At 26.3% G+C, this 13,703-nt stretch overlaps 2 protein-coding genes and 1 long non-coding RNA gene across 5 annotated transcripts; 1 reads left to right on the forward strand and 2 right to left on the reverse strand.

Annotated features, from left to right (window-relative positions):
- The first annotated feature begins 48 nt into the window (after window positions 1–48).
- On the forward strand, window positions 49–2,937 carry LOC124954960. Its single transcript, XM_047508670.1, has 4 exons — window positions 49–756; window positions 854–979; window positions 1,070–1,261; window positions 1,332–2,937. Exons 1-4 carry the CDS (start codon window positions 618–620, stop codon window positions 2,033–2,035), a joined length of 1,161 nt encoding a protein of 386 aa, XP_047364626.1. The 5' UTR covers window positions 49–617; the 3' UTR covers window positions 2,036–2,937.
- On the reverse strand, window positions 2,934–7,718 carry LOC124954967 (pyrroline-5-carboxylate reductase 1, mitochondrial). Of its 3 annotated transcripts, XM_047508691.1 has the most exons (8): window positions 7,534–7,718; window positions 7,068–7,301; window positions 5,316–5,438; window positions 5,184–5,254; window positions 4,132–4,302; window positions 3,840–4,052; window positions 3,598–3,763; window positions 2,934–3,480 (listed from the first exon to the last, which is right to left on the reverse strand). In XM_047508691.1, the coding sequence occupies exons 2-8, from the start codon at window positions 7,147–7,149 to the stop codon at window positions 3,356–3,358; spliced, it is 951 nt and encodes a 316-aa protein (XP_047364647.1). In that variant the 5' UTR covers window positions 7,150–7,301; window positions 7,534–7,718; the 3' UTR covers window positions 2,934–3,355. The 3 variants fall into 3 exon arrangements, with proteins under 3 accessions (XP_047364647.1, XP_047364638.1, XP_047364656.1); XM_047508682.1 differs by lacking the exons at window positions 7,068–7,301; window positions 7,534–7,718 and adding an exon at window positions 6,731–6,870; XM_047508700.1 differs by lacking the exons at window positions 7,068–7,301; window positions 7,534–7,718 and adding an exon at window positions 5,657–5,840.
- Window positions 7,719–10,841: 3,123 nt separating this feature from the next.
- On the reverse strand, window positions 10,842–13,410 carry LOC124955011. The gene is made up of 2 exons (XR_007102734.1): window positions 11,396–13,410; window positions 10,842–11,064 (listed from the first exon to the last, which is right to left on the reverse strand). It is a non-coding gene; the product is annotated as an uncharacterized LOC124955011 (long non-coding RNA).
- Window positions 13,411–13,703: the final 293 nt, after the last annotated feature.

Below are 13,703 nucleotides of genomic sequence, written 5' to 3' on the forward strand. Positions count from 1 at the left end.
CAAGGTAATATATAATTCAAACGATCAAGGATAAATTAAATTCATACGACCTCGATTAGCATCTAATGCTAATTATACATTAAATTAGAAAGACAAGAAAAAACAAAATTTTATTTCTACTAGAATTTACATTTCTGTTTATGAAATAAAATAGATCTAATTATATTACCTGGAAATGAATCTAAATTAGATTTTCAATGTTAAAATGAATAGTCTTCGTTAATATAAATGACGTTTATATATAGAAGTTGTATATGTGATATACGATATTCTTTTTGCATGTAGATTCGTATTAATTTACTTTGTAATCAGTACAATGGCACAAAAAACTACTGTATTTAGAAGATTTAAAGAAATATCCTGATTATCGCTATAATGCAATTTAAAACATAATTCAATAAAACATAACCTAAAATGTAATTAAATAATAGTAAAAGAGAAAGGATAACATTACAGTTTCCTCCATTTATTTATATCTCTGAATTTAATTTTGATAAAAAATGAAGTCTTCAATAAAAATTAAGAGATATGAAAGAATGAATTACATTAAATAAAACAGGTTAGAATGTTTTTATATGATGTCTACAAACAATTTTAAATGTGCATTATTTTAAACAATGGAAGATACAATAGATCAAAACTTAGCACAAATAGATCCATTAGCAGAGCCTCTCACAAGAAAGGAAATGGAATGGTTTGAGAATAATAAGCAAGTGGAATTAAACCAACAACAACCACAAACCCAATCGTCTTATTGTAAATATGAAAATAATATATATACATATACAAATATCTCTATGTCTATCTTAATAGATTTATTTTATTTTGTATTACAAATTTTTGTTTGAATTAGTTCAATCTGCTAATTTTACTGAGACAACAAGCAATGCACAATGGTGGAAAAATTCTCCTATTACCTCAATAGATCTACTGTCAGAACACCAAGAGATGTCATCTACAACAACCTTTCCATTACTGAGTATAAAATATTTTAAGATTGATATAATTACAGAATATTATAAATTTTATATAATCATTTTACATTCATTTGTAATGAAACGTATTTTAGATGATATACCATCACCTTCACATGTTGTACAAGACCTAGAACATAACAATAAAAAGCCTATGAAATCTAAAGAATCGAAAACAGAAAAAAGGAATAAAAATAATATACAACGAGCTAAACACCCAGAAAGATGGAAAGTAAATATTAAAAAGAATGCGAGATTAAGAGGAGAACAGTATGTTGGAGTTGGAGGTAATTATACATAATTGATATTATAAATTATAATGTACAAGAGAATTGATAAGTTTTTTATCATGCGTAGGAAAGATAGTGCCAGCTAAAACAATGGGACCACCATGCAATTGTCGTATGCATTGCAGTAAAAAAATAGACGAACAAGCACGAGAAGAATTGCATAAAGTATTTTGGAAAACATGTACATGGGAACAAAGAAAGCAATACATTGCACTTTCTGTAAAAGAATCACCTAAACAAAGAACTCGTTGTCGTGGAACTATTAAAGCAGAAGAACGTAGACAAGTTACATTTACCTACTCCCTACTTTTAAAAGGTGATTTTATAACAGTTTGTAAATGTATGTTTTTAAGTACATTCTCGGTATCTGAAAAATTCGTACGACATGCAATGGATAAAAAAAGATCTTCTCCTGGTGGTATTATTGGACCTGATCAAAGAGGAAGACATACGCCAAAGACAAAAAAAAGTGAAGCTGTTAAAGAAAGAATTCGTGAACATATCAAATCATTCCCAATAGAAAGATCAATAAATCCTAAGGACGGAAATGAAAAAAGTTATCTAGATTCTAGATTGAGTATTGCTACAATGCATAAATCATATGTTTTAAAGTGTCAGGAAGAAGGTGTTCCAGAAAGTGATATTGTAAAAGAAAGTTATTACAGAGAAATGTTTAAAACAGAATTTGATCTATGTTTTAAACGTACCAAAACAAAAGATAAAAAATTTATTCCTGATATTACTGATAGTAAAACGAAAATAGATAATTAAGATTTATATGTTTTATATAATAAAATGTTTTTTACTTTAAAAAAAACATTTCATTCTTCTCTTATTATTATAATGCAACAAATTCATTAAAAAGATCACATACGAAAATATTTTAAGAAAAAAAATTGTTAACAAATTTATTTTTTTACCAATTTAAAAAAAGAGTAATAGTAAATACTTCAAATACTGCCAATGTAACAAATATTAGATCTCTTCCAAAATAAATCAAAATACATGTAAATAAATGTAAATAATATAATAAATACGTGCCTGCAACATCAAATAAAATTTATACTCTATTATTAAATAAGTAAAATGATCTATTAGTTTATTTTTTCTTTTTTTAATTGGCCTTAATTATATGTAATTATTGGCCTTACTATAATTATAAAATTATAATAATTGTAAACAATATTGTAAGGAAAGTATTATATATTTGTTACATAAAATGTCTAAGTAACTAAAATCCACTTGTTATCAAATATAATAGTTGTATATTTATTATCTATAATAAAATATCTATAAACATATATTAATGAAATCATAATAATATACTGTTTTCAAAAGTGGATGCTTTGGATGCGATACCATGAAAGTAATATATTATTCTTCCAAAGAGATTCGTTTATTTAATATTATGATCTCAATAAAACTTCTTTTATTATAAAAGATCGCAGTCTATTTTTTCTGTATAGTTCTCATAACAATTATATAAAATTGTATATAATTTTATTTATATTATGTTATTATATTAACTTGTATAAGAGAATGTCAATGAATACAATTAAATAAAATATAATCTGACACATTATAACAGACGTAATCATGAAAATAATATTTCATATATTCATATATGAATATTTGGTAATTTTATATTTGTGCGAGTTGATAGTCAAAATAATTGTTAAAATAAACTTTATTTAGGAAAAATTCACTAAAATGGGTTTTTTTTTCATAAATGTAGTATTTAGTCGCCTATGCACAATTATTTATAGGAAAAAGTCGTTCTACATTAATATGAACTATATATAAATAATCAAAGTGCATACAAAGAAAAATTAGAAGAGAACTTAACAACCAATTTTTAATAGAAATAATAAAAGTCGTTCAATTGTAAAAAGTGTTCAAAAGTGTTGAAAAATGCCAATTGTACAAAATTTTTAATTGTAAGAGTTCACAGAGTAAAAGGACTTCATAACTATAAATGTTAAAACTTTGATAAATCCTTAAAAAGAGTTACAAGATTTATCTATACATCTCGATTGTATATATTTCTTGGTTCTCAATTTTCTAATATTGCTTAGTAATTTAACTCAATTACTATTTTGCCTTCTCCAAAATTAAGTTAATTTCTTTACATCGATGCGTCGCCGCTTCTATGGCACCAATAAGTGCAGCCCTTAATCCATGTTTCTCTAACTGATGAATTGCTGTTATTGTGGATCCTACAAAAACGATATAAAACAATTTGGTATTATAGATTTTAAACGATTATTAATTTATCGTGAGTATTTTGATCGAAATATGATATCAATTATTTTAATTCAATCAAATTTTCAAACCTGCAGGTGAGGCTACGTCATCTTTGAGCTGACCCGGATGAATGTTTGTTTCACGAACCATAGTACCAGCACCAAGGACAGTCTGAGCCGCTAGTTTATATGCTAGATCTCTCATTAACCCCATTTTTACAGCACCATCTGCCAGAGCTTCAATCATCATGAATACCTATCGTATACGTTAACACATAATACACCTATCTGTTTATTACGAGTCTCATTGCAATTCTAATATTGTGACTTACATATGCTGGACCAGATCCGGCTAAAGCAGTGACTGGATCTATCATGTTCTCGGATACTTCCTCGCAAAAACCGACAGCGGAAAATAATTTCTTAACAATTTCTGCCTCTTTATCCCCTGCATGTGTACCACGACTAAATACTGTAGCACCACAACCAACGAGAGCAGGTGTATTAGGCATTACTCGTATCACTGGAGTTCCGCTTGGCAAAGCCTTTATTTGTGCAAATTTTTTTATTTAATATCTATGGTATCAATTAATCTTTCGTTAATCAGTAATGATCTCTCTTTACCTTTTCTAATTTCGAGGTTGGAATGCCCATAGCTATAGAAAGTAATAACTTTGAACAATTCTTTAATTCTGGTAATATTATCGGTACTACTTGCGGCTTCACGGCTAAAATTAAAATTTCGCCGTGATCGATTATAGCTGAATTATTGAATACAGTTTTTGATCCTATATCCTACAATAATAAATTATTTTTAGCTTGGATATAAGAAAGTTAGATTAGATAAAAGACTAAGTAAATAAATATTGATGATTTAGAGAATCTTAAGAATTATAAATATGTTCTTAATTGCGCGCATTAGAACTGTATCTCTTTATACAGGATGTTTTACTTAAAACAGATTACCTAAATATCTCCTCTGTCTGTGATAATACGAAAAATAGTTCTTATGTAATTTAAATGATTTCAAAAGATAAATGTCATTTTTTAATGATTTTTGTCAAGGTCACTTACATAAACACGTCTTTTAATGTATTCATTCTTTCATATTTTCTGTCGTTATAAGTCATTATTTAAATGTTCCTCACAAAAAAAATCAAGAGGTGTGAGATGAAACCTGATATATCACTGAAAATAAATTCCACACTAATTTTACAATTCTGAAATCCAAGGTCATTTCAAAATCATATTATTAAACATAGATGAATCCACGGTAATGTTAGCTATAATATACAACAAAAAAATGTAAAAAAAAAACATGGATTGTCTTGAAAAAAATGACATTTATAAAAAATAATTTTCTTCCGTTTGATTCGTCTTTTGAAAAGATTTAAATTACGTAAGAAATGTTTCTTGTATTATTACATATAGAGAAGATAATTAGACTTATCTTAAATGAAACACACTATATAAATAATAAATGAACATAATATTTTGCATGAATTGAAGTGTTTATCGCAGCCAAGTTTGTGATAAGCGATTGTAATGGACATTGGTTCGTGAATAATAACATACATAACTGTACATGTCCATAATTCTTACGTATTTCGTTTCTATGATATTATATTAAACATTAAAAAAAAAAAGAAAACAGAAAAAAGAAAAATATCAAATACCTTGAAATTTTCGATACTGCCTACATCATTCGGAAGACAACTAGCAAGTATCATATCACCTTTACTTAAACCTATTAATACAATTATTATTATTATTAAAAGAATTCCAATTAAAGAGAAAATGATATTTACCAGCTCTAATAAAACCCTTGGCCAATGCTTGAGCCATTTTTCCTGCACCAAAAAAACCAATTTTAAACATCTTATCGATCTTCTTCTTTTTTTCTTCAATCCCAGCAGAATGTTGATCGCTTACTGAGAATAAAACCAAAAATATCGAAAATAAATAAAATTGGAAGTCTCTGTTTAGTCACTGATTATTTCCGGCACTGACTGTCTTATCCTACACTTTTATTAAAGAACTGTTAAAAATTGAAATATATCTTAGTCATAGATAAAACTGTCTAAAGTTTGATTTTGAATCGACGGAGAATATGAAAGAATGACGACCACCGCACGATTGCGTTATTTACAAGTAAATCTCCTCTTCCGAGTCTTCTTCGACTTCTCATCCTCATCGCTCCCTCGACCGTCGAGATGCACTATATATTTTTTTGTTTATATAATCATCAAAGAGATAACGCACGAGCTTGTGTGTGAGCTTTAACACCGCACGTTTCATATAAAGTGACACGTACTTTAGTATCGTAATAAAACGTACTATAATTCGTGGTTGAACATAGTGATTTAAATACATTCTAAACGTGTACCGATCGGACAAAGTACGTCATAGATGAGGTGGCCATATCCTTGAAAACGTAAATCAAGCTTCATTTGACAGATATTTCACAATACTATACATACATATCTAATTGTAAGCCATTGAGATTAGATGTAGTTACATATTTTTAAACCATATGCATCTAGTTGATTATATCGAGTTGAATAAATAGTAGAGCAATAATGAGCGATAAGAGAACTTTGAGTAATAACCTACGATAATATTTAATTCCTTACTTAATACCTTCTCAATATTGTATATACAAACATATATATATATATATATATATATATATATATGTGTGTGTACAGAGTGCCCAGAATAACTGGGAAATATTTGAGGGGTAGTTTCAGCTCTTAAAAAAATCAAAACAATTCAAAAAGAATTCATATAAATATATATACTATTTAACTTTGTTTCCGACTTATTGCAAATTTAATATTACAATACTTCTTTTGTTATATAGATCTATTGTATACAAAAAGCTAATTGACAGTATTAAAACTCTTTGTGAAAGAATTGAAGAAAATTTCAAACAAATCCGAGCAACATCTAAACATACGGAGAAAGTAAGAGAGCCATTGATAGAATTATAAAAGAATCATTGATTATTACGATTAAAATCAAATCCGCTGTAACTCGAAAACAATCAAAATCAACAAGTCAAACAGGATATACGTTTATATGAAATTTTCTTTTTTTGTTTAAACGTGCTGAAATACCCATCAAATATTTCCCACTTGTTCTAAGACACCCTGTACATATCGCAAAGTCAGTTAATACAATCATATAATCTTCAGATCAAAGAATAATGTTAATATCTAACATGAGATAATCTTGAATAAAAACAGAGAATAGCCTTGTCTTGATAGTGGGAAACTTTTCGACTTATTCTCATTATATACTTGTTTACATCTTACGATTAATCCTGTTACGATAAAGAATGACATTTTATTTATTCAAGATGTAAAGTAAATATCGAATGATTGATTAAATTCTTAGATTATAATCAATCACATTGTGACGAAAGTTTATTAAAAACAGCACATACGATATTTGGCCGGTCACTAGAAAAGAAGCATTTGCATTATCGTTTCACGTTATCGTGATATTTATATTTTGCTCGAGTTGTAAGTAATTGTTTCCTTATCTAATAATCTTACCATTTCTAACGTTTAATCGCCGTTGAACTCGGCGTGTTGCTTTAACAAAGTTCATCGTTCGCAATATAATGGTCAATTTCATTTCGGCGATAGACAAAGAATTTTTATAAAATTTATTGGAAGAGATCTTTATCAGACTTATATCAAGAAGTATAGAGTAGAATTAGATCGTTGTTTGTACTGATTTATCAGGAAATTCTTTCGTAATGTCACTCTGTTCGAAGCTCTAGTAATCTAAAAAAACAAAGTATACTGTTAGATATCATGGACTATTAAACGGTCGATAGATAGAAATATAATATATATAATATATAATATATATATAAATATAATATATAATATATAATAGAAATATAATATATATATAATACTTACATTCATTAGTTAGAAGTATTATATAAAAATATGTTCGTTGTGTAAAAGGGATTTATTTATAATGATTTATATAAATACACATATTACTTACCAATTACGTATACTGACGATGTATAATAACGAATTTGTTATAAATAATGTATTGATTGCAATACGATTTACATAATCTTCAATTGAAATTAATGCACTATTAACGACTACCGATCAGAATACAAATTAATTAAATGATCAGGCCGATGTTACTTTTGATTCTGCGTGTGTTTTATTTGAACGCTTATTTATATACTCTGGTTGCATCGCTTAAAGCTTAAAGGTGACTGTTGATCGGTAATTATCTGACATAGAAAGCTACCTATGATTAGTACTACTACCGATCGGAAGTCAAATATATGTAATAATGTCTCTTCCTTTTTTAAAGATGTGTAATGCATTTATTAATCTCTTGCGAATAAAAATCATAATTAGCTATGATTAATTACGTTGAATGATTTATAATCAGTTCTTCATCCTGTTCTATATCGTAATTTTGAGTTACAATAATATTATTATAAATGTTCCACGTACGTCATGTTTCTGTAACAAAGATATTATATTCACATAAATAATATTCTAAGAGCATAAAGATATGTCTCTAAGGATTCGATCATCACCTAAATTAGTAATTAAATTTTTATGTTTCTCTAGATGTTTTATTGCCCCTACAAAAAAAATTCTTTATAGGAAATAGAACAATTTGAAATTTTAAGCAATTTCAAGAAAATTGTCATGCAGATAGCCGTTTTTAAAGCATTTCAAAGCTAAATTTGTTCTTCCGAGGATATCAAAAGAAAATTTATGGAAATAATTTGGAAAAAGTCAATACTATTCCCATAATTCTTATTTCGAAAGTTTCTTTATGTTAGATTTTGTTATATAAGAAGTCCTATTGTTAAATTAAAATTTCTTGTATTTAATTAACAAAATAATTAATTTAATAAATGGAATAAATAATTAATTTCTCGTCTTTAAGTAAAATGATAATTAATGTAATTAAAATGTCTTATATTTAGTTAATGTGATAATTTATTTAATTAATGCCTCATCTTCCATTAATATAGCAATTAATTTAATTAAAATGTCTCATATTTAATTAATATAATAATTAGTTCGATTAATTTTTTTTTAATTATAATAGGATATAATTACCTGGAAGAGAAAATTTAATAACTGAGTTTCTCGTATATCATTCATTGAAACATCTGTAAATACATATACACTTAATTTTCTTTTAAACAAATATTTATCGATCATATCAGAACAAATTCGCGAAGTCAGAAATATATTTTACAAAAAAGAAAGGAAACATTTACGAGCCTTAAACTGCATTTTTTCACCTTTACGGTAAACTCTATACACAGTTCAAAAATGATGCAACCATTACAGCATGAAAGTGTGCATTATCCGTGTGAAGTCAAGATTGGATTTCACAGAAGTATAAATACATAAGAATATTGGATATAATTATATAATTATATATAATAGTATTATAAATTATATAATACTATTACAAATTTTATATAAATATATGAATTGTCGAAAAGATTTAAATTTCTTTGTAAAAAATATTACCTTTTTGTAATCAACATTTAATAATTCGATTGGAAAATTGTAACTGATTAAAACTAATGAACTCTAATACATTACCGATATAACAATATTTTACTGTACCCTTTTTACTATTTATCTATGCTAAAAGCTTGTTTTTATTGTCGATAGATAACACTATTACGGTCCTAGGTACAAAATTTACTCTCTTGTCGATAATTCTATAATCTACAGAAATACTTTTGCATTTTTCCACTAGATAGCACCACAGAAGTGTAAAAGGACAGTAGGGGTAACAAAATCGATACTAAAAAGGTAATTTATTTTATAGTTTTTTATAATTTTATAGTTTTCTTTTATCAAAAAAATTACTGTATAAGTATCAACCCGTAAACTAAGTCTCTGTTTTAATTTTCTATGAAAGGGGTCCGTGCAATTTTGATTTATTTTAACTCCATTAAAAATATACAATTCTGTATAAATTTTTTAATCGGTTTAATTTAATTGCTATAAATTTTAAGTTCAACTATAAAACAATCTAAACGATAAGTGACATATACATAACAAATGCATACACAAATATATACATTTAGATTTTTATATGATACGTTAAGGCTTTTCACTACTTTTTGTTCAAAGCGTGTATGACTTCAGCGACAAGTATGGACAAAATATAAACTACGAATACAAGTGGGAAACGCTGTCCCCACCATGCTTCTATTATATCAATGTATAATCTTATTTATACATTGTTTAGTTATTCCCCTCTCGTGCGACATAATAATTGGTTTTGTGTGGGTAGAGTAAGTAAGTTAGTAGGCTATGACACACTTTTCAATCTTTCAGATGCATATCTTTCTTTGATGATAGTATGAATTGCAGTAATCCATGTTGGATACGATGTTGGTACACATTTGTTTACGATAAATGCATAGAAAATAAATATAATTGAATATGAATAATTCTTATATGAAATGAAACATATAAGAATTAGTATATAAATCTGCGGCAAAAATAAGAATTTGTCCAATATTTTCTTAAAAATAATTAATGAATATTTATATATTATATTATTTTAATACAAATTAAAACATGAATTCATTTCCTACACTACTTATGAAGTAGAAATTCTAACGCTTTTTTTCTTACGTAGTTGCTCCTGTAGGACTACTAGTCCATTCTATACAATTTCGACTATTACTACTATTACTACTAATAATAATAATATAATATAATATAATATAATATAATAATAATAATAAAAATGTACTTAAATATTATTTATATACATCTAGATATTATTTAATATATTTTATATTATTTTTAATAGTAAAGAAAATTAACTTCGATTAATCATGAGTAAGAAACAATGTGAAAACAAATGCATTACGATAATAAGATAGTAAGACAAAAAGAAACAATAGTGGACAAAAACAAAAGAAACATTTTGTATTTTTTTTCATATGTCGTTTGTATTAGATAAGCGGTCATGTGTCGAAATTATCAAGAACACAATTTGTCGAGAATTCGTGCGTCAAACCACCATGAAAAACGATATACTTTTCCTTTTTTTTGTTATAATAAATTATCGTCATCATATGCGTCACAATGCATATAATATAAGTAAATTCTTCTGTTTCTTCTTATTATTACTGATTTTATTACATTACACATTATTATTACTATATTATTACATTACACATTATTATTATAGTAATAGTAGTAGTATAGTAATAATATGAAGTAAACTCCTTCAGAGGAAACTACAAAAAAGTAGCGCTAAAAAAGAAATCTCATAGATAATGTGGAAAAGAATTCGTGTTTCGATCTTTATTAAAAATAATATATAATATATATGTTCACTAATTATTAATTTTGAACAAATAATCGACAAATGTATATATACGTTATATGCATTTGTCAGCGAATAAAATTATATTACTGTTGTATCCTATCTGCACAGATCACCATGAAATTCACATCAGCCATCAGTAGAAAAAATAAATATGAGATTGGATAATTTTTTGGATAATAACACCTAAATTATCATAAATAAGGAAAACAGAGTGAATTAATTTATTATTTTCGTTTACATTGATACAATAAAAAAAAAACATCGGAATCGTTTAGCCTTAAGAACTTATGATTTCCTGTATTACGAATCTAGATGCTTCCCAATATACTACACATTACTTATAAAATCTTTATCTTTTTAGTCTATAAAATCTGAAAGGTACTACAAATTTTTCAAAAATTTAACAATATTTTAGAAATCCAGATCCCTTGGCATAAACGATTGGATACGTATTTATTTATTTTTGCTATAGAATCATCCGGCCAAAACTCATTAAAATGATCGAGTTTGTTACCATAGCTTTTCCGTGCGAGCTTCATGAAAACCATTTCTTTGCGTTTGTAATATTTAAAAAATATGAGTATCAGCTATTTACACAAACAACCAAGCAGACAATCGTTACTTCGCGGGCATAAACATACATCATTCAAGTGTGATATGAAAATCAGTAGTGGGGGTACGAGCTTCATCTCTTTTACCGCAAATTTCGAAGGGCGCCACAGTAGTAAACGTTTTCTTCGCGAAAACTGTCGAAAACAGTATTTGTGTTCTCAAGGAGAACAGAAATAAGTTTCGATTAATTTTGATGAACTTTTAATGAACAGTGGCCTTTTTAAAAAGCTTTTTATTTGTGCATAAGCCATTCTTGAAAAATACTATTTTTTAATACGATTATTTAAAAAAAAAATAAAGCTTTTTCAAAAATCTTCCAAAAAAGCGCCGTAGATTAAACCTTCATCTTTAAAATGAGACCTCGTTCGTCAAAATCGGTCGAGAATTACGCTTGTTCTCATTGATGGTGTAAAAAAAACCAAGGTTGATGAACAGCTTTAAGATTTCAATGTATTCATAGATGTCTCAAATAATTTCAGAAATAATGATGTTACATATTTTGTTATATCGAAAGTATAAGCTCTGCATTTATATTTAAAAAGAGTAAAGATTATATGAAATACAGAATAGAAATGACTTTAGGATCAAGATATACGAATAGATTAAAATATTACATAATATTAAGCTCTATTCTATACATGTTTGCAATACAAATATATTTTAATGCGTTGGCCTTGAATATATTTTAATGCGTTGGCCTTGAATATAAATATATTGTATTCACAATTAAGAACGTATCAATGTTCTGTTGCATTAATTTACATTTGGTAATGACGAATAATATACGTACTTTGTAAAAATACTGATAACAAACATTTTCTGTATATATATATATATATAGAAAAACTTTAAAAATAAAAAATAATTGGTGCGTTTAAAATATTTTCTTGCGACATTATATATTTATTTTTGCTTATTTTAGATTTTTTCAACTGTTATTATTGCAATGTAAAATTTTTTTCTTGAAATGCATAGAAACAACCATTTCTTATATCATACACGACAAAAACGCACATTGGACTTCTTATTATCAAGACTAATATATTAAAGAATTTTTCATTTGCAAGTTACTTTTACATTATGTTGGAAACTATGAAACGGGCGCTTTTGTTTAGTTTATTTTCAACGCCCGTTTCATAGTTTCCAACCTAATACATTATGTAATATATTATAAGTATTAGATTAGAAACTATGAAACTTTGTTTAGTTTTTATTTTCATTCAACGCCCGTTTCATAGTTTCCAACCTAATACATATATTTTAGTACACATACACAATTATTTCATGATTAGAGTTCCAGATTTTATAACTGCTAGTAGTGCCAACATAATATATAGGATGTCTCATTTTAAACTATATGGCCAAATATCTTCAATCATATTGGTTTTATAAACATATTTGATTTCATATCATAATTGGTTTTATAAAAAAATATTTCAAATAAAAGTTTTGAAGAAGAAATAAACCTTTCCTTCGATATCTCATCGAATATTTCGATGATTTGACATATTTAACGGACTGGGCAATTATGTAAGAGATTATATAAAAATACCATATTTCGGACTTTGAAAACGTTTAGTCATATTAATATTAATATTCTTGAAATAACTTGATATAACTAAGCTTTCATTAGCAGTAAAATGATACTGGACATAGATTTTGAATTTATTCAAAACATGGACATAACGTGAATTGAAACTGTAATCAATGTCATCTGTCATTCAACTCTTTTTCTTTATAATAAAAACATGTTTTGTTTACTTTTCTCATTCCAAAAATGTATAATTTCATCTCATATGAAGTGCAAAGATCTTAATTTTAATTTTTGATGAACATAACAATTTTGAGAAATAAACAATTTATTTATATTAAATAAAAGTATTTTGTAATATTTTATATAACCAAATCAATTAATTATCATACATTAAATATTTCTATCTGTTGCTTTTGTCATATATCTGTAAATTATACTTAAATAATCTGATCATTTTTAAAGCTAACAATGTTAACAATAGTTAATTAAGATAATCATATTTATAGCATTCTTCATTAGTCATTTTTTACTACTAGTTTCTATGTTAATGCGTTGAATAACAATTTCATAATTCAATAAATAAAAAAATATATTTTCGCTAATAAATAGATCATCGAACATATAAATAAACAAGTAAAAAAATAAAAAAATAAAATAAAAAATATTGAATTGAATA

Source organism: Vespa velutina, chromosome 1 (assembly GCF_912470025.1).
Source record: "Vespa velutina chromosome 1, iVesVel2.1, whole genome shotgun sequence".
In the NCBI taxonomy this organism is placed as follows: Eukaryota; Metazoa; Arthropoda; class Insecta; order Hymenoptera; family Vespidae; genus Vespa; species Vespa velutina.